General features: G+C 32.9%; 10 protein-coding genes across 10 annotated transcripts; 4 read left to right on the forward strand and 6 right to left on the reverse strand.

Annotated features, from left to right (window-relative positions):
* Nucleotides 1-393: 393 nt before the first annotated feature.
* FLR1 (Flr1p) lies at nt 394-2,061 on the reverse strand (the record flags this gene model as incomplete). Its single annotated transcript, XM_003668122.1, has 1 exon — nt 394-2,061. The coding sequence occupies one exon, from the start codon at nt 2,059-2,061 to the stop codon at nt 394-396; it is 1,668 nt and encodes a 555-aa protein (XP_003668170.1).
* A 2,041-nt stretch (nt 2,062-4,102) lies between these two features.
* Nucleotides 4,103-4,879, reverse strand: POL30 (proliferating cell nuclear antigen; the record flags this gene model as incomplete). The annotated part of the gene is made up of 1 exon (XM_003668123.1): nt 4,103-4,879. One exon carries the CDS (start codon nt 4,877-4,879, stop codon nt 4,103-4,105), a length of 777 nt encoding a protein of 258 aa, XP_003668171.1.
* Nucleotides 4,880-7,021: 2,142 nt separating this feature from the next.
* On the reverse strand, nt 7,022-7,342 carry TIM12 (Tim12p; the record flags this gene model as incomplete). Its single annotated transcript, XM_003668124.1, has 1 exon — nt 7,022-7,342. One exon carries the CDS (start codon nt 7,340-7,342, stop codon nt 7,022-7,024), a length of 321 nt encoding a protein of 106 aa, XP_003668172.1.
* Nucleotides 7,343-7,801: 459 nt separating this feature from the next.
* On the forward strand, nt 7,802-10,042 carry PBY1 (putative tubulin tyrosine ligase; the record flags this gene model as incomplete). Its single annotated transcript, XM_003668125.1, has 1 exon — nt 7,802-10,042. One exon carries the CDS (start codon nt 7,802-7,804, stop codon nt 10,040-10,042), a length of 2,241 nt encoding a protein of 746 aa, XP_003668173.1.
* A 159-nt stretch (nt 10,043-10,201) lies between these two features.
* Nucleotides 10,202-11,548, reverse strand: RXT2 (Rxt2p; the record flags this gene model as incomplete). The annotated part of the gene is made up of 1 exon (XM_003668126.1): nt 10,202-11,548. One exon carries the CDS (start codon nt 11,546-11,548, stop codon nt 10,202-10,204), a length of 1,347 nt encoding a protein of 448 aa, XP_003668174.1.
* A 971-nt stretch (nt 11,549-12,519) lies between these two features.
* On the forward strand, nt 12,520-13,224 carry NDAI0A07780 (uncharacterized protein; the record flags this gene model as incomplete). Its single annotated transcript, XM_003668127.1, has 1 exon — nt 12,520-13,224. The coding sequence occupies one exon, from the start codon at nt 12,520-12,522 to the stop codon at nt 13,222-13,224; it is 705 nt and encodes a 234-aa protein (XP_003668175.1).
* Nucleotides 13,225-13,641: 417 nt separating this feature from the next.
* On the forward strand, nt 13,642-18,165 carry VPS15 (ubiquitin-binding serine/threonine protein kinase VPS15; the record flags this gene model as incomplete). Its single annotated transcript, XM_003668128.1, has 1 exon — nt 13,642-18,165. The coding sequence occupies one exon, from the start codon at nt 13,642-13,644 to the stop codon at nt 18,163-18,165; it is 4,524 nt and encodes a 1,507-aa protein (XP_003668176.1).
* A 310-nt stretch (nt 18,166-18,475) lies between these two features.
* MMS4 (Mms4p) lies at nt 18,476-20,914 on the forward strand (the record flags this gene model as incomplete). Its single annotated transcript, XM_003668129.1, has 1 exon — nt 18,476-20,914. One exon carries the CDS (start codon nt 18,476-18,478, stop codon nt 20,912-20,914), a length of 2,439 nt encoding a protein of 812 aa, XP_003668177.1.
* A 300-nt stretch (nt 20,915-21,214) lies between these two features.
* Nucleotides 21,215-22,093, reverse strand: FES1 (Hsp70 nucleotide exchange factor FES1; the record flags this gene model as incomplete). Its single annotated transcript, XM_003668130.1, has 1 exon — nt 21,215-22,093. One exon carries the CDS (start codon nt 22,091-22,093, stop codon nt 21,215-21,217), a length of 879 nt encoding a protein of 292 aa, XP_003668178.1.
* A 414-nt stretch (nt 22,094-22,507) lies between these two features.
* On the reverse strand, nt 22,508-24,853 carry EXO84 (exocyst subunit EXO84; the record flags this gene model as incomplete). Its single annotated transcript, XM_003668131.1, has 1 exon — nt 22,508-24,853. One exon carries the CDS (start codon nt 24,851-24,853, stop codon nt 22,508-22,510), a length of 2,346 nt encoding a protein of 781 aa, XP_003668179.1.
* Between the last annotated feature and the right edge of the window lie 185 nt (nt 24,854-25,038).

Here is a 25,038-nt window from a genome sequence, read left to right on the forward strand (position 1 = left end):
TTATATTTTTGTAGTATTAATTTTTATTGGATATTAAGAAAGGATGCCATCTTTTTTATGAGTTGGGCTTCTACCCCGATATGTAGTTATATGTACATAAAAATTACTGAAAGGTATACTAATGTCAATGAATGGCAGCATATCTAACAATATGTATCTTCGTTTAAAAAACCAAATTTCAGAGACTAAGAATCATAATTTCAATGAAGTTCACCTATAGTTTAATATTTTTATATATAGTTACAGTGGTTATAGAAGGGGTAATATCAAAGATAATAAAGAAAAACGATGTAATAGCTATTAAAATTAATTAAGAGTGTATGTATATATATATATATGTATTTATGGAATATGTTTATCAGATATAAGAGGAAGAAGAATGCAATATGATAATTAATCACTGTATGCAGATCTGGCACGTAATGCAGGCCCGTATTTGTACAGTACGAATGGGGTAGCTGCCAAGGCCATACAGAAGAATCCAATTAGAGAAGAACCCCAGCCAACTGGATACCCGTCAATGGCCAAATTGTTGTACATTGCTTGACCAAACAATGGGAATGCACAAGCGAATGAGGCACGGAAAAGACTATTACCAGCAAAGACGGATGCAGTATATTTTGGATAAGCCATTGCTAAATAAGAAAATGTACATTGGAACAGGTTGAAGACACAAAGTACGAAGAAGATCTGCGCAATAATTGGAACAATCCAATGGGTACTAGCAGCCCAACCAAATAAGAATAATGATGTTGGTAGTGACCAAGAGACACACATGGCTAAAATCAAGAACACTTCTGGAGTAAATGTATTGTTTTCAAATCTTGGCCTAACCACTTTGTGTAAGAATACCATTAGTGCAGGGAAGGCAATACAACAACCAACACAGAAACCGAAATATGCTAAACCAGTTTCAATCAATGTGAAATGGTAGATACCAACGAACACAATTGGGAAGGCTTCAAAAAATAGATAGAATGCACCGTAACATAACGCCAAATAAACATCTAATACCAAGATCATAGGCTCTTTGGCGATAAGCTTGAATGGTCTATAAAATGTATTGATTAAGAATCTTTCAGTAGTAGTATCGCTATCCAATTTTTCTTGAACGGTGTAATAACTCTTATCACCCGTCTTATTTCTTATTCTACTAGCACGACGTGATAAAATATTATTAGCAGAAGTTTCAGGGAAGAAGAATGTTAAGATAATCAAAGTAGCGGCTGACATCCATAGCAGTAGCCAAAAGATCCATCTCCAGCCTTTACTAATGACCATTGTAGCACCAAGTAAAGGACCAATTATAGGAGCCACCATGGCACCAATAGACCATATTGCTAAGAAGATTGGAACAATTTCTGGACTAACAACATCTGCAATTGTAGCAGCACCAGTAGCTAGAGCAGGTGAACAGAATATACCTGTAAAGAATCTGATAACAATCAAACCTCCAATGTTATGAACTGTAGCAGCACCGATTTGTAAAATAGTGAAGCAAAAAAATGTAAGAGTATAGGTTTGTTGACGACCGATTTTTGCGATTTCTGTTAATGGAGAAAAGACAATTGGACCCAGCCCATAACCAAGAACGTATAAGGAAAGGTTTAAAGTTGCAACAACGTGACCAACATGAAATTCCTTACGAATTTGTTCTTCACCGGGAGTATAAATGGAGGAACCCATATATGTAACAGCAGTTAAGAGCATAACATTGAATATAACAATTGTCTTCTTTAAAGTGGACCAATTTTGAGGGTTATCTGGATCCTCAGGTCCATTCCATCCCACCAGATATGGATCATCTTTTTCTTCTAGCTTTATATTTCCAGTAGAATCATCCGTACTTCCATTGGATGATTCATTAGATTTACATGAGTCAACATCAACAGTAGCTTCCAGGTCTACCTTGTTTTGTTCAATAACAAATGTAGAAGCAGCATTTCTGTTAATTGTTGAATTGGAGTTGAAATCTGAAAAGTTTTCATCCAATTTGACTACTTTGAAAAATTCTAGAAGATCAACAGCAAATGTGTTCTTATAAGACTTAAAATAACCCATTGTATAATTTTGTTTTTGTATGGGTGATTATGCTTATGTTTTTGTTTTTGTTTTTGTTTTTTTGTATATAGTTTTTTATCTACTTAACAGGAAGGGATTTCATAAAGAAGAGCTGAAAAATCTCATATATATTGATAGTCCATTTAAATAACTTTTTCTTTCTTCCTCTAAACTTTTTTTGCTTGAAGATCTGCTTAGGTATCCCTTTTTACGATTAGATTCCTTATTAAGCATTCTTTTCTACTAACTACCATTTTAATCAGACTATAAGTTCCACGGTATAATTAGAACAAAAGGGCATCTCTGGGTTTATTCTATACGTATTTTACTTACGTAAATTTAGTTGACAAATGTATGTTTCTAAGTGAAAAATTTCTTATGTACGTACGTACAGTGACAGAAGGGCTCGAAAAGTCCGTGGAAAAAAACCCCACTTTGATGGTCGGAAAATCTTTTTTTTTTTTTTTCCGGAATTTCATGGAAGGGTTCGGAAACTCTTGAAGAAAAAAATAATATTGTACGCTCTTTTCTTCGTCATGGAGCTTAAATGTGTAATAAAGTCATCGCTTTGAAAAAAATGTTCAAAAAAATTGGTAATGGGTGGGGCTAAGACGGAAATACTAAGACGGAATAAAACTGTACTCGTCCGTAAGGGGGGGAAAGCGGATATAGAACGGAGATTAGTAATTTCTATTGTATTACGTACACAGTCTACTCCGTCTACATACTTTATTTCCACTTTAGCCCCATTAAATGGGAATTTATTCTATGTCCATTGTATATTCGTTCGATTCCCCTTTTTTTGTATCCCTTTAAATAAGTCATTGTAATAATATTAGCAGCCACAGTTTCGACATATATGCAGGTTTTCAACTTGAAGGGGATGTACCTAAGTTTCTTTAGATATCTTGTCCAGAATTCGGACTACTTTTCTACTTTTTACTATTTTTACCTATATTTATTCTTAGCTATAACTTCTAGTCTATAGGACTGTTTTTAATTGTATAGATGATTCTGAAATCTTTAAGTCAAATATTGGTTTTCCTCCCTATGTAAAAGAATGTAGTCCAAAAAGTACTGTTAGTGATACAGAATTACTCTTGCACTTTGTATTCCTTTGTTTAGGGATAATTTGAAAATATCATAACAGGAAAAATATAAGGAGTTAATGTTACTATTGTAAATCCATTTATCTTAATATGTGCTCTTAACTGTTCTTAAGGAACAGTTTTTCACCATTACAAATCGTAACTATAAACCGATGCGCCAAAGCGATTTGGAGAAGAGCTGCCCTCCCAACATAATATCCCAGATAATAAAATTCATAATTACAATGGCTTGCTGATCTCACCTAAATTTCTAAAACTCACTTATCGTTTTCTAAAAAACCTTAGAAAAATGACTGGAACTTCATGTAATATTCGAGAAACGACCCATTAAAACAACGAAAGCCTGTCAAAATTTATTATACGAATGAATATATTCCTTAAAAAACAAGAAAATTTCATGAATCTGAGGTACGTCAAATACTAATTACTAGTGAATTGTTCTCTCTATTGGATACTTGTCTGTAAATAGTGTTTAATGCAGTTCAGCTCTGATGTATCATTAAAACTCAAGCAAGAACTGTTTCCCCTCTTACTTGTGTAACTTTCACAGATCATCTAGAATAAACAATATCAGCTTAGAAGACAATAATACCGTTACCTAATAAGACCTTAATAGCAGTACAGTAATCGTTAACGTCAACTGAAATTAGTAGTTCGCAAACATACCATAGGATGATATACTGAGCCCCATTTTATATGTTAATCGAAATGCAATTTTAGAATCCATTCTTATGCGAGGAGTAGGATTTATGAAGAAGGAGATTACAATGTCTCAAGAGGGGAATTTCTTTTATATAGGGACAATATCACAATTTTAGAAAGCGAAAAAACATATTAGTACTTAATGTTATTATTATTATTATAGTATATATATATATATATAGTTATTTTTTTGGTATGTTACAGTTATAGTAGAACTTTTTCTTAGAAAATCATTCTTCATCACTAAACTTTGGAGCTAAGAAAAATTGTAAAAATCCACTTGTCAAATCGAATTGGAAAAGAGCAGGAGCTTCACTTGATAGTCTTATACCAATTTTATTCGAAAGGGCAGACCCTTTAACTATATCCAATAAATATTTAGAACCGAAAGTTAAATCGACAGGTTGTTCCATTTCTAATTTAATACTTTCATCAGGATTTTCCATATCAATGAATGGTTTCATTATCACTGACCCGGATCCAATATCCCCATCTGTAACGAATTTAATTGTTTCCTTTGTAACCAATATATTTAAAGAATCACTCAATTGACTTAAATCACGAACGGTTTTACTGAAATCTGCAGATGGCATCATTATAGTAGTATCATATTGTAATTCTTCAATCTTCAAGAAATCTGCATCAATATCCATCAACTTCAAAGAATATTCTGAGATTCTTTCTCTCTTTGTGTCTTCAAATAATAAAAGTAGAGAATCAGGGGTATCATCCGCGATCAAAGTTAATGAATCTGTATTATTACCACAACGTAAGATCTTCGATAAAGAATTTAAATCCATACCCAAAGTGATTGGATGATCACATCTAAATTCTTGGAACGCATCTTTTCCTATTTCTAAAGAGACTAGAAGGACACGAGAATCATCCACAGCTTGTGCAATTATACCGTCTTCTTTACATTGGAAGTTGACTAGTTGGACACAATCTTTGAAACCATCAATGATTCTTTTGAAAAGGGATGCTTGTTCGAATTTGGCTTCTAACATTTCTATGATGTTTTTATGGATGTAGAGATTGCTTTTTTTCTTTTTTTTTTTTGGTAAATGGTTTGCACTGTTCTCAAAGTTGAATGCAATAACGAAGAGTTTGAGATGCGAGTTCGAGCAAGTCCTGATATATTTCCTACTCAATCTATTGAATGCTACACGAAAGATATATATATATATATATGTAACATAATTTTTCAACACGCAGATACACAGACGCGTAAAGGAAAAGAAAAAAAGTTTTCGCGTATTATTGTTTCAATACAATTTGGCCCCAATAGGGAAATAACCAATATAATATAATGAAGTATAATATAATATAATATAAATATAACTCAATAATATGTAGTTTTACGGGTTACGGTTACCCTCTTTTTTATTTTATTTTATTCCTGACGCGTCTGGTTAATACACAGTGTACGTACGGTAAAAGGAAGATTCATAATATTTCATCTGATATAGCTTTTGATTGAATTGAACTATATAGCCATAGGAACTGTAATAATACCTAAATGTGAACAGATATTAATATCAAATTAGAAATAATCAAAAAATATAATGTGAAGTAATGATATAAAAATAATAGTAATAGTATAGTTATAATATGATGATCATTTTATATTTGCTGCATCAGAGCTTAAAGTGAAAAGTAGAATAGGATAGAAATAGAATAGAATTTAACAGAATAGATAACATAAAACAATTGTGAAATGAGGTCAAAAAATAAAGACAGAAAAAAAATTATCAGTCAATCAAGCCAAAGTGGCATTATATAATTCCTTTTCAGATTCATATCTTTTCTTATCAGCGTCAGCCTTTGCTTGATAAGGTTCCTTTTCTTCATCAGATAAAGCCTTCCATCTAGCACCTAACAATTTACCGACTTGACCGAATGTCACGTTTGGATTTTCAGATCTAACGATATCTCTTGTTTCATTAGCAAAAAACATGTATGCTGATAGGGCTCTCTTTGGAGCATTTGGATCCTTCTTTCTTCTAGTAGCTCTCTTCTTTGGTTCTCCTGTTGCTGGGGCCATTGTGATAGTATAATTTATTATTTGCTTGTCTGTCGTGAATAATAGACGTACGTATGTATATATATGATGTTAGTAACCTTGTTTCTATTGTTGGTGTGTGTGTGCCAAGATGGACACGGCTGTTACCGTTTCCGAAGCTATAACGCGAAAAGAAGATTTGGTTTTGTTATGTGTGTGGGATGGATGAGTTTCCTTATTTTTCCAGGGAGTAGGCTTCTTCTAAAAATATACAGATATATTTGTTGAAAAAGGATGGCAAAAATTGAGACAAATAGCCCATTCAGTTCTTGTTTTACCTCATATCAACATAGCTTACCTTACCATAACGACGTTAGCTCATTATCCACCAGCAGATAGTTCATGGGGGAGGATGTTGTGGTAAGGGGTACTGCGAATAGCATCCATTTTTACTCATTGGCAAATACGGTTACTGAACCATTTATCCCTTTTCATCTCTTTGTTTTTGTTATTGCGTTGTGTCTTGGAAGTGATGATATAGTTAAACATACTGTGTTGTTAAAAAACTCGGCTTGTCTTTTTTTTTAATTTTTCCCTTAATAGAGATAGATATAAGTGGACTAAGTAAGACTGCTACTAAGTATATTACACTATGTGTGTATGTATGTTGTAAAGAGGGAGAGAACACTCCTTGTTAACTAAGTGTTAAGAAACCTCATGTAGCCTTTATAGAGTGTGTGAGAGGGAGAGCGCGTTGATTTTCACCCATTTTCATCGAGTGGAAAGAAAATATTTCTCACTTTTAAGTGTGGTGTCCGGGTGATATGGCCCGGGTTACAAACTTAACGGTGGGCACGGGATATGTGCACGTGCAAGAGGATATTACAATAAAATCAATCACGTGCTTGGAAGGCTAACCCTCCGCTTGACGCCTTATCTACGTAGTCAACATCTCAAATTTAGTACATACGGTAAAATGCTAAGTTAGATTAGTATTATGTATGTACGTATGCATCTGTATCATATATTTATTTACAAGTTCTATATCTATTCTGTAGTTGTCCATACTGAATGGTTTGTACATCCAGTTTTGAATCTTCTCCGTGCTCGTTTCTCAGTATTTTCCCATACTTGTGAACCCAAGCGATCAACTATCCGCATCCGGTACATCTCTTTTGAATTGTTCAATGTGTCGTAGATGCGTAGATGGCCCAAATCCTCGACTTTGTACATATGCTCCAATCAATCTATTACTATAATGCATCTTGGCAACACAACGATCTATACAACATATTTCTCCCTTAGTTAAATCTCCTTCGCTGTATTCTTCATGGGGGATACATTTCTCCATACATGTCTTTAAAATATTATTAAAAGTAGTACACATGGCATCAAATTGAACTTCCGCTATCTGTAACTTCTCTTCAGATACATCTTGAGAACCATATTGATTAAGAAAGAATGACATCGGGTCGTCCTTTTTTCTCTCCTGATCTTCTTATCTCTAAAGTTCTGAAACTGTTCGCAAAAACTAGACCACCAATATAAACTAAGATATATTCTCACTTACTTCTACCACAACAGAAACTTCCGAACCCTATCTGCTCATCGATTCTATTCCAATGTAGTAATTTATGTTAGTTTTCCACGTTTTTCCTTCTTTCGGAAACATGTTCAAAATTGTTTACCCGGTATTTGTATCTGTATCTGTATCTGTGAAAAATCCACGTATGTACACTGCCTGCCTAAGACATATTATTGAGACTTTTTCCGCACGATATATAGTGGATTGATGGACATGATAACAATGTATGTTAGTCTCATTTTACATAAATATCATTAACATTACTCCTTCTTATGTATCGAAATATGTTATAAACCTGCCGAATATAACCATATATAGCCAAAAAATAATACTAATATAACGATGCACGTATTAATAACGAATGATGATGGTCCATTACACGATCAATTCTCACCTTACATAAGACCATTCATCCAATACATCCTATCCACATACCCTGAATGGCAAATAACTGTATGTGTTCCTCACACTCAAAAATCTTGGATAGGTAAAGCTCATCTGGCAGGTAAAAACCTAGTAGCACAATTCCTCTATTCCAACTTGAATTCAAATGATAATAAATTTTGGGGTCCCTTCAATCAACCTCAATTAAAATCACGTTCCACCTCTAGGAACGATGAATTCCCTTATATCAATAATCCTGAAATTCCCAAAAATGCAATCGAATGGATATTATTAGATGGTACCCCTGCATCATGTGTAAATATTGGATTACATTATTTATCAAAGACTGAATTTGATCTCGTAATCTCTGGTCCTAACGTTGGTAGAAATACATCAGCTGCTTATATTACATCTAGTGGGACTGTGGGTGCCGCAATGGAATCCATAATTTGTAATGATACTAAGGCAGTTGCTTTATCTTGGGCTTATTTCGATGGGAGGAAAATCGTTCCTTTGGAATTAATGAGGATGGCTTCCAAAAGATCAATGGATATCGTTAATTTTCTTCTAAAGAATTGGGATGATGAAACGGATTTGTATAGTATTAATGTTCCCTTGGTGGATTCATTGAATGGTATGACCAAGGTGAGGTATGCTCCTGTGTGGGAGAATAGATGGTGTGCTATATTTGATGGTCCTGAAGTTAATTTACCTAGACATGATGAAGATGTGGAAGCAGGTGAAGAATATAATACTATTTCTTTTAAATGGAATCCAAATTTTAAAGGTCATAATGATTCCAAGAGATGTAGCAAAGATGATCCAATTCATGATATGGGTACTATTGAAGAGAGGGCAATTTCGGTAACTCCATTAAGAGCTACTTTCAAAGGACTCGATCATCTAATTGGTGAACTAAATATAATTGAACAAAATACAAATGAGAACGATACTGTCGTTGCAATTACAATTGATCCGAGTGAGTATATACACAATCCATTGATGAATGCCATTAAGAAATATTTACCTAATGTTAAAATTGTTAATGAATTGCCTTCATCAAATGAGAGAAAGAAGATAAAACGGTTATTCCAATATGGTGATTATGAACAATTAGATGTGGATAGATTATTGTTATCTGATGGGAAGTTTTATTTTGCAAATTCATATATTTATAGGAAGGCTTTAATTAGGAAACATTATTTATCTCATACTATTCAAACATACACTGTGAAACATCCAGATAGTATTCTTAAAAGGGCATTTCCTGAGTCATATACGATAGATTTAGATTATGCGGAATTTTTAGATGATTCATTGGATGAAAATTGGGAATTAAGACAAGAATTAGAGAGGGAAAATAGATGGTGGATTGTTAAACCAAGTATGAGTGATAAGGGTCAAGGTATAAGGGTTTTCAAAACCATTGATGATTTACAAGCTATTTTTGATTCGTTTGATGATGAGGAAGAAGACGAAGACCAAGATGATGGAAATGATGCTGGATTGATTGATGACAACAAGATTATCATATCTCAATTACGTCATTTTATTATTCAAGAATATATGAGCAATCCATTATTATTACCATCAATGGATAATAAAAAGTTCCATATACGTTGTTACATTACTTGTAAAGGCGATTTAGAAGTTTTCGTATATGATAGAATGCTAGCATTGTTTGCACCAACGTCATATACTTCTTTGGAAGACAACGAGTATTCTGTAACAAATTTGAATAACTTACAATGTCATTTAACAAACACATGTTTACAAACAAAGAATGAAAATAAAGATTTGTCAGTCATGGAATTTGATAAGTTATCAGATATTAGTGATGTAAATAAGAAGCAAATAAAGGAACAAATACATGAAATTACTCATGATCTTTTTTTAGCGGCAATCAATGCTAATAGACTTAATTTCCAACCATTAAAAAATGCGTTTGAAACTTATGGTGTTGATTTCTTAGTGGATTCTAATTATAATGTGAAACTTTTAGAAATTAACGCGTATCCTGATTTTAAACAAACTGGGCAAGAATTAAAAGGATTAATTGATGAATTATTTGACAATATTGTTAGCAAATGTATTTATCCATTTTTATCTGATGATCAGGAAGAGAAACTTCAAAAGCAATCATTAAATGAGAGTGGTAATCTTGTTCAAGTGTTAGAACATACTTCAAATGACTGGTGATCGTGAACTTGCTTACATACATATCAATTAGATAAGAATTCTTAAAAATGAATATCTAAGTATATCAGAAGATGAATGATATTATTATTTAATTAATAAAAGTCTGGTATGCATATATAACACAAAAATACACAAAATAATTGCATATGTTATATTTTTTTAGGCATTAATGTCTTCCGTTTCCAATTCATCATCATCAACTTCTGGATCGATTGATGTCGCTGGAACAGCGTCTGCACCCATTGTTCTATTTGTAGCTGCACTTATTAAACCTCTTTTCACTACTCTTAAGGCGTTTGGCATTATAACATCATCTTCTTGAATTCCAGCATATTCTTTACTCCATGCGAAAACTCTTTCTCGTATTCTGTTCACTTTTGCCAAACAATTTCTTATTTCACTTAAATTTCTAATAAATTCTCTATTTCTTTGTAATGCTATTTGAGACAATTGTCTCGTAGCATCAATATGATCATTCAAAGAGGGAGCAGCTTGCTTTACTGATGACGTAGTAGTAGTAGTACTACTCCCTAGAAAGTTACTTAAATTTGATGTCGTTTGTATAAATGGTAATGCGAAGAAAGGATCATCTATTTCATCAATGATAGGGTCTGTTGCTACGTTATTCTTTTCTGGAAGTTTAACATTACTACTTCGAGTGGCCATTCCTTCAGACTCTATAGTGTCAAGTACTTCTTTGGTTTCCTCTATGTTGGTTTGTGCATATGGCGGCGATATAGCCTCGGTATTTTCAACGTCAACCTCATTTACTGATTCGTCTTTCTGTTGTTTCTGTTGTTTCTGTTCTTGTTCCTCAGTTTCCTCTTCGTCTGGTAATTTCAAATTATGATCATAATCTTCTAATCCCAATTTTTCTTCGAGTAATTGTTCTGGGAATTTACCAAGAAACAATTCCAACATATTTGAATATCTAACCACGGAATCTTGTTCCTTTTCCACCATTAACACAAGTTTCAATGTTAATTCATTCAAAATCTTACTCTTAAAGGGAGCTCCACGTACCGGTCTAGTAGAAATATCAGACAATGAAGTAATTGGGATCAAAAGTTCCTTCACATTAACTAACGTATCCAATGGAACATCTTGCAATAGTATCTCGTCATCGTCATCGCCATCGTCATCAGTATCGTCCTCATCCTCATCCTCGCCCGCCTTTCCACCTTCGACTCTAGATGTCTTTCCTTCAATCTTAATTTCATGTTTGGGAAGTTTATACCTTCTTTGCAACAAATTATGTTCAGATCCATTATAGAAGATGACGTTTTCATTATCAGCTTTCACTGAGTTTAAATTCGACCTTGCGACGAATTCACTTTTTTGTAACAATTTGTTACCTCTGTTAGTGGTGATTCCAGAGGATTCCGGGTAAATAAATTCCCCATTCAAAGATCTTTTTAATGGGTTATGATTGCCCGTTTTGGCTTTTATGATCTTCCTTGTGAAGGTGTTGATTATGTTTTGTTCTTCCATATGGTCAAGATTCATATTCTCAATTTAGTGCTTTTTTGTGATGTGATGTGATGTGGTGCGGTGTGGTAGTAGGGAGGAGAAAGAAAACAATGTGTGATGTGGGGTTGAGTAGTTTTTAATTGTGATTCTGTAGACTCTCTTGAGTTACTCTTTGGCTTACTTACTTAGTTTCGTTAGTTGCATTACCGTATGTATATATATTTCAATTATATAAGAATGTAATAACAATATTCCTCTAAATTTTTCAGTTATTGTATTGCCCGTGCCCCCCATAACTAACTACGTACGTATATGTATGTTACGTAAAGTGTGTTCTCCATATAACATAACATAACATAACATAATATGATGTGATATGATATGATATGATATGATATGATATGATATGATATCCTAATGTATTATAATACCATAGTTGGTGTATTTCTTGGTGTGTTCCTCGAGGTTGTATTATTAACTTCCATTTCCACGTGCAGAGGTAGTGCGTAGTTCTTACTTAAATTATATAATATAGTCTAGACCAAGGTTACATCCATCAAGACTAGCGTAATCCTTCCTTCATTGTAGACAAGAGCACAAGGCTTACATATCTTTCCTTCTTTCTTTCTCACTTGCAATAGGGTCCATAGCTACTTCTGCCATTGTCATTATAACTCACAAACGTATTCATATGACAGAGTACTGCCGGAACTCCGCTGGCAATGTAGTGGTTAGTTAACTCGACGCATACATAGACACGCTCTTGTTCCTTAAGCTCAAATGCATGGTTGTTGACATTGGACCTTTGATTACTTGTTACAATTGACAAGACAAAGTCTACATCTTCTTTTGAGGAAATCGCCTTCGTCTAATCGATCTGCCGATTCGGAATTGTTTTCATAGTTAATATATATAAAACAAGGTCAATACATACAAGAGCGAACTTTCCTCGAAGACATAAACCACACAAGATATAATAATAGTAACAAACAACCATCGCTTAAATCATGAGTGTCCTCCTTAACATCCTCAAATGGGTTTTCATCACATATCTAGTCACTTCTTACAAATCCATCCCTGGTGCATACTTTATCAGATTTTACTACCATGCCTTCCGTCTCTTATTACTTCCTTCATTACAAGGCAAGAAAACTACTACACAAATTGAAAGATTGCAAAAGGATCCATTAGGTTGTTTCGCATTGAGTAGATTACGTACTTACGTTTCCCCACTCGAATGTGATTTCTACTTCCACAAGAATAATTGTACTTACTTCACTGATTTGGATATCTCGAGGTCCAAATTAATGTGTGCCATTTTCCAAAAATTATTCTTGAATTCCAAGAGGTATCCATTCGTGCCTGTGGCGAATGTCTTCACTAATTTCTTGAAAGAATTGAAACCAATGGCAAAGTATAACGTTGTGACTTCCGTGTTGTGTTGGGATGAGAAATGGCTTTACGTTATTAGTAGGTTCACACAGGGTAAGAAGGATGATCTGCTTTGTTCATTGTCTTTGACTAAGTATGTGTTGAAAGATGGTAGAAAGACTATTAAACCTAGAGATGCTTTGGAAATTTGTGGATTGTATAATTTGCAAGTGGAGGAGATTTCTGCAAAAAATCTTAAGATTTTGACTGAAGAATGTGGGTTCCATGAAACTAGACCTTTGGAGAATTTGGAATTTCCATATATGGAATTGAATGACTGATCTAATGTGCTTCGTCCAATGCGTCGCAATTAATGGAATAAATATACATGAAAAAACATATAGAATATATTAACTTATACGTACATATATATATTTTTGCTTATAGAATGAAAAGTAAATTGCCTTTATATTTGAAATAACAAGATGTTAATTGAATCAGAATATAATTTATAGTAAGTCGTCATTGTCTTGAGTTATTCGATTGTTGGTATAGATGATAATCCTTTGTACGTACGTCCTAAAATAAGCGCTTTCTCCCTACAAGGGAACTTTTCAATAAAGGTTGCTCTTAGTAGTCTATACTTTTTATAAGGGAAGATAAAAGAAGACAATGAGTTAACTATTTTACCAGAAAACACATACATAAAAGCAAGTCGAAGTAGGGCTGCATATCTCACATAAGGACTTCTTCCAATCATGGGTGCACAACTGTCTTTACTAGCACAAACAGCTCCCTCCATTGCCATCTTCTCATACATCGATGTCCTAGATGAAGTACATTACGTATCACAATTAAATTCATCAAGGTTCTTGAAGACTTGTAAAGCATTAGACCCCAACGGTGAAATAATAATTAAAGTATTTATTAAACCGAAAGAAGATTACAATTTGAAACCAATTCTTTCTCGAATTGAAACAGAATCACAATTGTTAAGTCCATTACCAAATGTATTAAACTATAGTAAAATTATTGAATCAAATAGAGCAGCTTATATGATACGACAACATTTAAAATTTAACTTATATGATAGATTATCTTCAAGACCATATTTACAGAGTTTGGAATTGAAATTCATCGCTTTCCAACTTTTACAAACAATTAATGAAATTCATAATTTAGGAATATGTCATGGTGATATAAAGACTGAAAATATACTAGTACTGAGTTGGAATTGGATATTGTTGACCGATTTCGCTGCACATTTGAAACCTATATATCTCCCAGAAGATAACCCAGGTGAATTCTCTTTCTATTTCGATACTTCAAAGAGAAGATCATGTTATTTGGCTCCAGAAAGATTCGATAATTCCAAATTATTCAATGATACTACTAACGAGGACACTTCATCTGATCACAAACTCACCATGGAAATGGATATTTTTAGCACCGGTTGTTGTATTGCAGAATTGTTTACAGAGGGAAGGCCCATATTCAATTTATCTCAATTATTTAAATATAAAGCAAACGAATTCAATGTAGAAAACTATTTAAAGGAACAACTACCAAATGATGAACCATTGAGAAGTTTAATTCTAGATATGATTAAACTGAATCCTTCTAAGCGACTATCGTGTCATGAAATTTTACAAAAATATAGAAAAATCGTTTTCCCTGACTACTTTTATACTTTCACTTATGACTATATTCGTTCCCTAGCAATATTGGGGACAAATATTCCAAGTATGGGGAATATTTGTACTCATACTTGCTTGAATGATGAATTGGAAGTTTTAGATCAATCAATTGAAAAAATTTATAACGATTTCACAAAGATCTCTTATTCTTTAAATTATCCATTATATCAAGACATATCATCAGCATCAATTCATGCGTTAGAAAACAATAACAACAAGTTTTTTTCCCCGTACTTGAAATTAGATGAAAAAACTATAGTAAAAATTCAGCCATTTGACTCATTAATCCATATCGAAGCTATAAAAGAAGAATCTGCATTATTATTCATATCATTCATATCACATTCACTAAGGAACATCGTCTCCATATCGACAAAACAAAAATGCTTACAATTATTAACTACATTTGCACAATTCGTCTCCGATGAAAATAAGATTGATAGGATCGTCCCCTATATCGTATCGTGCTTCCAGAATGATATGGCTAATCCCGATATTCAAATATTAACCATCCAGAATCTTATTCAAGTTTTATACCCAGTGGAAAGATTAAATCAACTGAATGAAAATGTCTTTGTGGATTACTTATTACCACGCCTTAAAAATTTACTATCAAAATGTAAAGATAATTCTTACGTTAAGATGGTTTTCGCTAATTGTTTTGGTGATTTAGTTAGTATAGCTAATAAATTTCAAGATATAACATTTTTAAATCATAATATTAATGCACAACAACAGCAACAACAACGTGATAACGCCAAAACTTCAAATTCTAAAGATGGGATTACTATGGTAGGCCCTCTACATTCAATAACAGAAGAATTCGAAGATATAGAATCTTCAAATAATTATAGATATAAACTAATAAATTACATCGAAGATATGACTATCACCTTATTGACAGATTCAGACACCATAGTTAAAATGGCTTTATTGAATAATATCTTACCTCTTTGTAGGTTTTTTGGAAGAGAAAGAACAAATGATATCATCTTGAGCCACTTAATAACTTATTTAAATGATAAAAATTCCGCTTTAAGATTAACTTTAATTGAAAATCTCCCTGGTATGATTATCTTATTGGGGCCATTGACATTTGAATCGTTTATTTTACCTTTATTGATACAAACATTAATCGATTCTGAAGAATTAATCGTCGTATCAGTGTTACATACTTTGAAAAATTTGTTACAACTTGGATTTATTAATAAAAAATTCTTCTATGATACAACATTAAATGTATCCCCATTATTATTACATCCAAATCATTGGATTCGTGAGTTTACATTAGGAATAATTTCAGAAATTTGTGCAAATTTATCAAATGCTGAAATTTATTGTTTAATTTATCCTACAATTGGTCCCTTTTTCGAATTTGATCTAGAATTCACATTCGAGTTGATGGTAGGGAGTTGTAAACAACCAATCACCAGAACAATGTATAATCTTCTATACAGTTGGTCATTAAGAGCTTCCAAATCATTGTTTTGGAATCAAATACCTTCCACTCAGGTAGATTCCTTTGGGAATAAAAAATTCAAATTTATCACTAGGGATTTTACTTCTAAAAATTATGGGTTTAATAATATCAATAAACGGAAATTGAAAATATCAAATTCTAAGATTAAATTATTTGATAATAATGAAATACCATTAACTACTGAAGATAAAAACTGGATTGATAAATTTAAAACTATTGGTTTGAAAGAAGACGAATTATGGAAATTAGCAATCTTACGACCATACGTAATAAAAATCTCTAAATCAATTAGCACTGCTATTCCAGATTGTTCTTTCAATAAGACAGATGAACCAAACATAAATCTACAGATTAATAGTCTACCTACAACTGTGATGCCAAGAAATGTATTTTTCGATATTGAATTTACTGGTGAAAGAGAAGAACTGCAACTCTCTTCAGGCGATTCGATAACTAACATGACGACCACGACGAATACTACTACTAACACTCCTAATTCATCAGCACCGTCCACAGCGGGTGCCAATGCAACAACTAATGGTGGTGTGAGAAATCCACTAATATTGGACAGAGCAACTTCATCAGCAGGGTCTAAAAATAGTATACCGACCATAATAAATAATCATGGTTCACTCATCTTAAAGACCCGATCTGTTGCCACCACAACAATACAAAATTTGAAGAATATATATGTTCAATTAGAACCGAATTCAACGCATATGGAAGCAAATACATCACATCACGTAGATAGTAATAAACCGAAATTTCTTATAAAGAATAGTTATGAAGGTGACATTGCTACAATTAATGCCTATCTAGAGAACTTTAAGATATTGCCATCATTAAGAAAATACAAAGAGTTTGGACCAACCAATGAGTTTTCTGCAACGACCAGTCCCATTAACGGGAAATTGGTTACAAACTTGATGGAAAATGAACCTAATTCCATCACCGGTTTAGTCACTGTAAATATCAACTCAAGGCCATATTTGATTAGTAGCTCTACTCAAGGTTTGTTGAAATTATGGAATATACAAAGCATTGCATCTGGTGAGATGTACTCTTCTTGTTTAACCCATGATTGTGAGTCAATGATTACTGACATGGTTAAGATAAAAGGGTATGAAACAATAGCAGTTTCCACGAGAGACGGGCAAGTAATATTGTTAAGAGCAATCTATCAGCAACAAGGTCAAATGAGACGATTTACTAGATTCCATAGTTTGAGAAAAATTAGTATTTTAGAACAACGTGAAGAGAGTCGAAACTCAGAATTTGTGTTGAAAATAAGGACAGTAAATACAGACGACGTTTCTTATATTTTTATGTTAACTAATTTGTCAAATATTTTGATATATGACATTCGAACTATGGAATTAACTAATACATTGAAAAATCCAGTAGAACATGGTGCTGTATTGTCGTTCACTGTAAATGAAGACGCTACTTCTTTAATTTGTGGAACAAGTAAAGGTATACTTGATATTTGGGATCTAAGATTCTCTGTTCTTCTGAAAAGTTGGACCTTTGGTAATAACACTCCTATAACACATATAGAATTATGCCCTGATCCGCACACTAACACAGTAATAGTTGTTGGTGGCACATCGGAAAGTATGTTTACAATTTGGGACTATTCGACCATTCATTGTGTTAAAGCATTTCTCAATTCTGATACGCAGCCGTCACTCGAACATTTCCAAGCGACAGAGAAATATTTAGAAGATATAACATTCAAACCTAATGCTTCAATATCTCAAGTTACTGCCTTGTGTGTTAATGAACAACAAGTCATCCTTGTCACAACTGTACCGAATGAAGTATTTATCTTTGATTTAGCAGCTCCTATGAACTCTGAAGTTTTATCGAGTATGACGAACAGCATGAAAGACAACAATCATTATTTTACAACCATCAAAGCTACTACCACCTTGGAATTGGTGTTACGGAAAAAGAGAAATGTTAATGAAATGAATCTCAAGACACATGCTAAGTTGAACTTCTTACAACAAGATTCAATTATAAAAATTGCGTGCACGAATTCTAATGGTAAGAGTTTATTATTGTTAGGCAATAACTCCGGCATTATCATTATTCTGCGATAAATATTTGCGGCTCACTTAATATATAAATGCTCAATATATTCATAGATAAGGTAATATTAAATACATTGCATTTATGTCCAAAGTAATAATACCTTATATTGTAAGTATTTTCACAATTGTTTGTTTGCCATTGTTGGTTTGTTTTTTAGAAGTTATAGCGAAAAACGTGCAAGTAGCCGCTATTAGAGATTTCAAAATACGGTAAGATCTTTAAAGTTAAAATTAGAGGATTTTATAACTGGGCTATCTCATCTATAAGAGGTAACTTATTCGATGATCCCTATAAAAGGAATATACTTTATGTCAGGTGATGAGTCAAGTAGTCGAGATACATGATGATGGGAGTAATAATGATGATACGCATAGAAGTGATATAGAAATCATCGATGAATCGTTTAATGGATCGGTAGTGGTGGATCTTTCAGTTTTAGATGATGAAGATGTACAACCCACCATACATGACTCTATCGATTGTCCATCTGGTTTGTCTCCGATTAGTAACGATGTTATTCATGTTGATCGAAGGTCCGTTGTCCATGATCTCTCACAAGATTACATTGATGACGAAGATGATATTGTGAAAATTGACATAAGAGACAGGAGTCACACAAATAAATCTGCTGAATTGTCCATCCCATTCGTTAATGATGTTACCAGTGATAGCACAAGTAAAAGTGCATGGAAAGGTAATTCTTCTAATAGGAACTGCAGTAAGCGGAAACTGTTTTATTCAAGTCCTACTTTTAGCAGAACCAACGATAATGATATAGAGACACCCAATGTTCAAAAGAAACACAAAGCTTCGATCAGACTGTTAGATGAATTATTGTCAGATGATTTATCGCCATTTAATAATAATGTTTCTAACGAAGGTTCTGCAAATAGGAATCGGGATTCCAACTCTTACAGTTTGAAGAATTTGGCTGATAAGTGGGACATGAAATCAAGGAGCATCGTGAATCATGTTGCACCACATGCAACACTCCAAGATGAAAGTTCCAAAATTTGTATTACCACTATTCCTAAAGCTAAACCTAATGTGCCGTCCTATCAAGAGATATTTGATGATGATGATGATGATGATGATGATGATGATGATGACGGTATGTCGAACAAAAAGGAAATGGCTACTCAACAAGACAGTTTTGGCCTATCGAGAAATGTTTTTTCAGAATATCCTATCTCATCACCAACAGCTGTCAGCAGGCATGCTAGTATAAACAATAATGTTATGAATAACGTTGAAGATCCAGAAGTTTATGTTGGAACTGATCCCAATGAGGCCGCACCATCAATTAGAATTCAACGAGAAGCAAGAGAAAAAAGCAAGAATGAATTACTACAAGTCAGAAAAGACAAAAATAAGAAAGCTAGTATCAAAGCTAGTCAAATAATAACCACAAGTAAGCCTGATACTATCGAATTGAATTTATTGAACTTTTTGAATGAGGAAGATGTTCATACTGAGGACAGTAGTAATATAGATTTGAATTCACATAGGGATGATGAACTCAGACTGCAAGGTACTCCAACTAAAAGTAAAAATGGCCCCTTAAGATCTTTGAGTCAACCCAACCCTCCTTTGGTAGATAACTTTCCAACAATACCAAGAATCCAAAGGTCTAAGACAATTGGTATACCATCAGATTTGAATAACGCATTAAATGGAAGTAGTAAAAACCTGAGTAAAGTTGAAAAGTTATCACGATATATTATTAACACTAGAGCATATAGTGATGATGAATCAGAATCGATAGTACGACATTGGCTTCGAGAAAATAAAGAAGCATTTAAACAATCGAATCAAATATATCGTGATAATGTTAAGGCAAGGTCTTCCATGATTATAGAAATGACGAAAGGATTGTTAAATACGTTTACAACGACTAATGATGCTTTTAAGGAATTGGTTTCTCCAGCTACATTACAAACAAGTTATGACAATAATATTCCATTAATTAGATTTTTAAGGAGATGTGATAGTATTTATGACACTAATCATGATCTTTATTATCCATGTGAAACTAAAATAATGGAAGAAAATGTATGTTTATTGTATTATGATGCTCAAGAATTTTTTGAACAATACTCCACAAATAAGAAAGAACTATATCGAACCACTAGATCCTTTTCTGGAAGAGATAAACATGTTATTTTGGTATTAAATGAATTAAATAAATTGAGAAGAATGATTGATAATTTGGAAGATCGTATATACAAGGATCGTGTCAATGAGCAATTAACTGGTTCAAATGTTTCCTCGGTATCACCATCAAAGCAGGGGAAAAATAAAAGAACCAAAAAAATGGATGAAATTGAAAATCTTGGTATGAGAAAATTTGATCTAGAGCAACGATTACGATTTATTGATAGAGAATGGAAGGTGAAAATTCATGTTGTTAATTCTCATTCAGAATTTATCAATTCACTACCAAATTTAATTACTATCATCGGTAAGCAACGATTGGATCCAATGATTAGATTTATGGACTATGCACATTTGAATGTCAAATCAGGTCAAGACAAAAAGGACATCTTAAAAAAAGTCCTGAGAGATATGGGGAAGATGCAAGAATTGAAGGCGAATAGTGTTCTTAATGCGTATCCTACATTCCAATCCTTATTTGAAGACTTTGAAAGAGGTCAAATTAAATCAGGCTTAGATGGGAGATATTTGATGACGGATGCTATGGAAAAGAGACTTTATAAACTATTTACTTGTAATAATCCAGATGAAGTATTAGAATAACTACTACTGGGTGAAAGAAACGAATTTATTGTATCGAACAAACTTATGCTTTTTTTCAACAGGCTGGGTAAGATATTCTTTTCTCTTTAAACTATTGAGATAAATGTCTGTAATGGTATATATTAAATATAACGCCTTATTTTTTGGATGATCTTAAGCGTTTAATGAATTGCATTTTACAGAAGGTACTGTTATTATGGATGAATATTATTGGTGATAAAATATTAAATTGATTATGTTAATAAAGGTTGCAAAGGTTTAATAAATTTAAATTATACATCATGAAAGTTTTAATGCTGTTTATAATACATACTTGACGACCAAATAATCATCTTCATTTAGTCTGTCCTTTAATGATTCTATCTTTTCGAAACCTGTTCTTAAGTTTTCTAGTTCATCTTCATTGAACTTAATACCAGCAGCAATTAATTGTGCTAGTAAATTTAGCACTCTGTCGATTAGATTTAGATCAATTTCAGTATTTAGGCAATTGATGGTAGTTTCTAGTATTCCATCTTTTCTTAATAATGAAATTAGATCATCATTTATATCGACAGAGGTTAAAAACGCTGTTAGCAGGGCAATGGCTCTCATTTTCAATTTTGTTTTAGCACTTTCATCTTTCAATATTGGAGATATAATATCTAAACCATTTAACTTTTCAAATTCTGTCGCTATTTCTTTATTATTCCTAACCAAATTTGACAAAGCATACAATGCTTTTATTCTAACATTCAAATTTTGATTTTTATCATTTACGAGAGCGATAACTTTGTTTAAAGAACCGTCATATTTACTAAAATTATTTTGAGAATTGACATTATTCTGTACAGCAGTACCAATAATGGATAAAGCTGCAGCTCTCAATTCCAAATCCTCGAAATCCAAAATTTTCAAAATTGGGTCCCATAATTTCATATTTTCAATATTATTAGCATTATCTAAATTTTCAATCAACATTTCAAAATTATCAATAGCGACTAATTTAGTATCGACATCGACATCTGGGTTCATTAATACTTCAATGGATTGTTTCATTAATGTAGGATCATCGGGACCACTACTTCCAGCACCACCAAACAATTGTTGTAATAGTCTTGGATCTGGAGTTCCTGCCTTTTGTTTGGCTTCTTCATCATTTTGTGAGTTGGCAATTGACCAATGCAATAGTTTTTCCATAGTAATATGAGTGTATGTGTATATGCCTATGATATAATTTAGGATTTGAGCGTTATACTATTTGAGAGCCTTCGTACAACGACAATGAGTAACTTCAACTGGTTATTCGAGATAGCTAATATATCCTCAGGTTAGATGGGATAACGTATATATAGTTGATTTATTCAGTCATTCAACCATTCATTCATCAAGTGAAGTGAAAAATTGTTCTTTTTGATTTTTCATGAAAGTTCTAGAAGGAAAAATAGATATTTTGTATGTGGTGTTGGGATGTTTGGGCATCAACATTTAGTTCTGAACAGCATTAATGAATGAATGAATGAATGATTAATGATTAATGAATGGATTGTTATTCAATGCTAAGGCATCATGTCGTTTTTAGTCCATATATGATTGTATATATTGCGTTTATATTCACCCGATTCGAGAAACGTTTTGTCTCAAGAATTCATCCAATTTGTAAACGAAATCCAACCCGACAGATTTTAAATCATCCAATTGTTTCCTTGTAGCCTTGATTGCAATTGGGGACAGCTTCTCGTCATTAAGCAAATATTTCTCAATCAATTTGAAATGTTTATTTACTTCTTCGTTACACCAACTGACTAAGATGGAAGAAATCTTGTTATCACATGAAGATTCCTTTCGGAAGATATCTTCAAACTTTAATATCGTTTGATTAATAGTTTGAAATCTAACGACGGCTAATTGAATAAGATAATTAGTCGAATTATCAACAGCTCCTATTTGTAAAATCAAATCTTGTATCAAATTCGTCCTGTTGTTTAAAAATAAATCTAAACTTTGTTCAGGTAATCCTAATTTAATCATAGTCTTTATATTTGATGTCAATTTAGTAATATCATTATTACTAAACAAAATACTCGTTGATAATTTAGAAATGATTACTTCTCGCCTTTGTTGTATTTTTAAAATCAAAACATTGTATAACATCATTTCTTCATCATTATTCATATTATCAACCAATTGAGTTAATTGATTCTCCACAGTTTGCAAAGTATCCACTGCCACGGCAAATTTTAATCTTGTCAATTTAATATCCACTTCTTCAATACAATCATCTAATCTTTTCAATTGTTGAGCAATTGATGACATACCATTAGATCTGGAACGAGCTTGCATGGAAAGGATAAAGTATCTAAAGGAAATTAGATCTGAAGCCCCGACTACGGTCGCATTGTTACCATGATGGCTAGTTGTTGTCATATTTAAACTATTAATTCTCTTTGGTGTCACTGATGAACCAATACTTTGTCTCTTTATGGGGCTCTTTGTAACTGACTCTCTATTCCCTGGATGAGAAGGTGTTTGTTGATTTTGTGATTGTAAGTATTTGAAGGATTCTTTAATCTTTTGGGAATTTTCTTGTTCTATTTGGAATATGTCACAAAGATCATCTTTAGCCTTTCTAATCGAGTCAATTAACTTATCACATTCATCTTCTGAGCGACTTTGATAAAGGCAATTACCATTATTACCGTTAATAAATTTAAGGAGAAGTCTATTAGGATATATATCATCTTTCACCACAGTAACATCATTTAATGGGATACATTGGTTCACTACATATTCATTTTGTTTAATGACATCTCTACCATGTTTCCCCGTGACGATTAATATAAAATCATTTAGAATGAAAAATTTAACATTTTGGAATGATTTTAAGGTATTGATATTTAATTCCATCCAATCATTACTCTCCAATAACAAATGTCTACCTTGATGCGAGTTAATATTAGAATGAGTAATAAATTTTTGTATTCCTTCAACATTCTTAAACAAAGCGGTTAATTCTTCATCCCAAGTCTTTTCTAAATACAAGACACTACTTCTATCTCTACCACGATTTCTGGTAACATTACTACCTACACCATTAACGGCACTAGTAGTTTTCTTCGCTGGTAATAATCCGCCACTACCATTAGCACTATTACCACTACTACCACCTGGTGTTTTTATGGAAGCTTCTAAATCCAATCTATTCTTAGCGATAGTTTCGAATCTCTCCATAACCTCACCCAATGCCTTAATATTAATTCTTAATCGTTTCAATTCCTCCACAGCAATGGAAAGATCCTTATTAACGTCCATAATTTCATGATAAGAATCATTAATGTTTCTTTTGATTTCCTCTTGAACGTATTCTGATAAATTTGTCAAATTTGAAGTAAATTTATCAATGTCTAATGCGTTCGCTTCAGTTAAATTCTCGTTGACGAAATTCTTTGCATTAAATTTAGGGTCTGATAAGATATGACGAAGAGTCTTTGGTTGCGACATCTTAGATAGTTGTGATTCCTTTTTCATTTGTCTGTTTGATGTTGTGGTAGAACTATCCACTGGTGCTTTCATGGTATCTCCTACTCCTCCTCCGATGGCAGGGATGTTTGGTAATGGCGGTATGCCTTGTGGTAAGGGTATTGAATAATCTAATTTTGGAGGGATATAGTTTGCATTATGGATTGATAATCTTCTTTGCATTGATGTGGCAACTTTGTTCTTGGCCTTCCGATCCACTGTTGGTAATTCTGAATAGGCATTCGAAGTTGATGTCTGTTGTTGTTGTTGTTGTTGTTGGCCCAAGTTGGCATATGGATTCTTCTTCTTTGTTGGTTTGGTTTTCGAAGGTGAAGAAGTGACTGATGATTTAGTAGTTGGAGTCTGAGGTTGCTTTTGTCTTATAGGGGAGGACGATTTCTTCCAATTATTCCTTGCTTTCCTTAAAGAGAAGTCTACCATTTTTGCGTTCGTTGTTATTTGATCTTGATTTGTGGAATGTAAAATAATACCAAAAATTGTAGCAGTTCCCCAGGAGTGGTTAACCAATTGGTATCTTTAGTTGAGTGTTCTTTTTTGTTGAGCCTTTTCAATGTAGATTTGTTATATATTTCCAGAGGTTGTTTGTTGTTATATCTAAAATTTTC

This window comes from Naumovozyma dairenensis, chromosome 1 (assembly GCF_000227115.2).
Source record: "Naumovozyma dairenensis CBS 421 chromosome 1, complete genome".
Lineage (NCBI taxonomy): Eukaryota > Fungi > Ascomycota > Saccharomycetes > Saccharomycetales > Saccharomycetaceae > Naumovozyma > Naumovozyma dairenensis.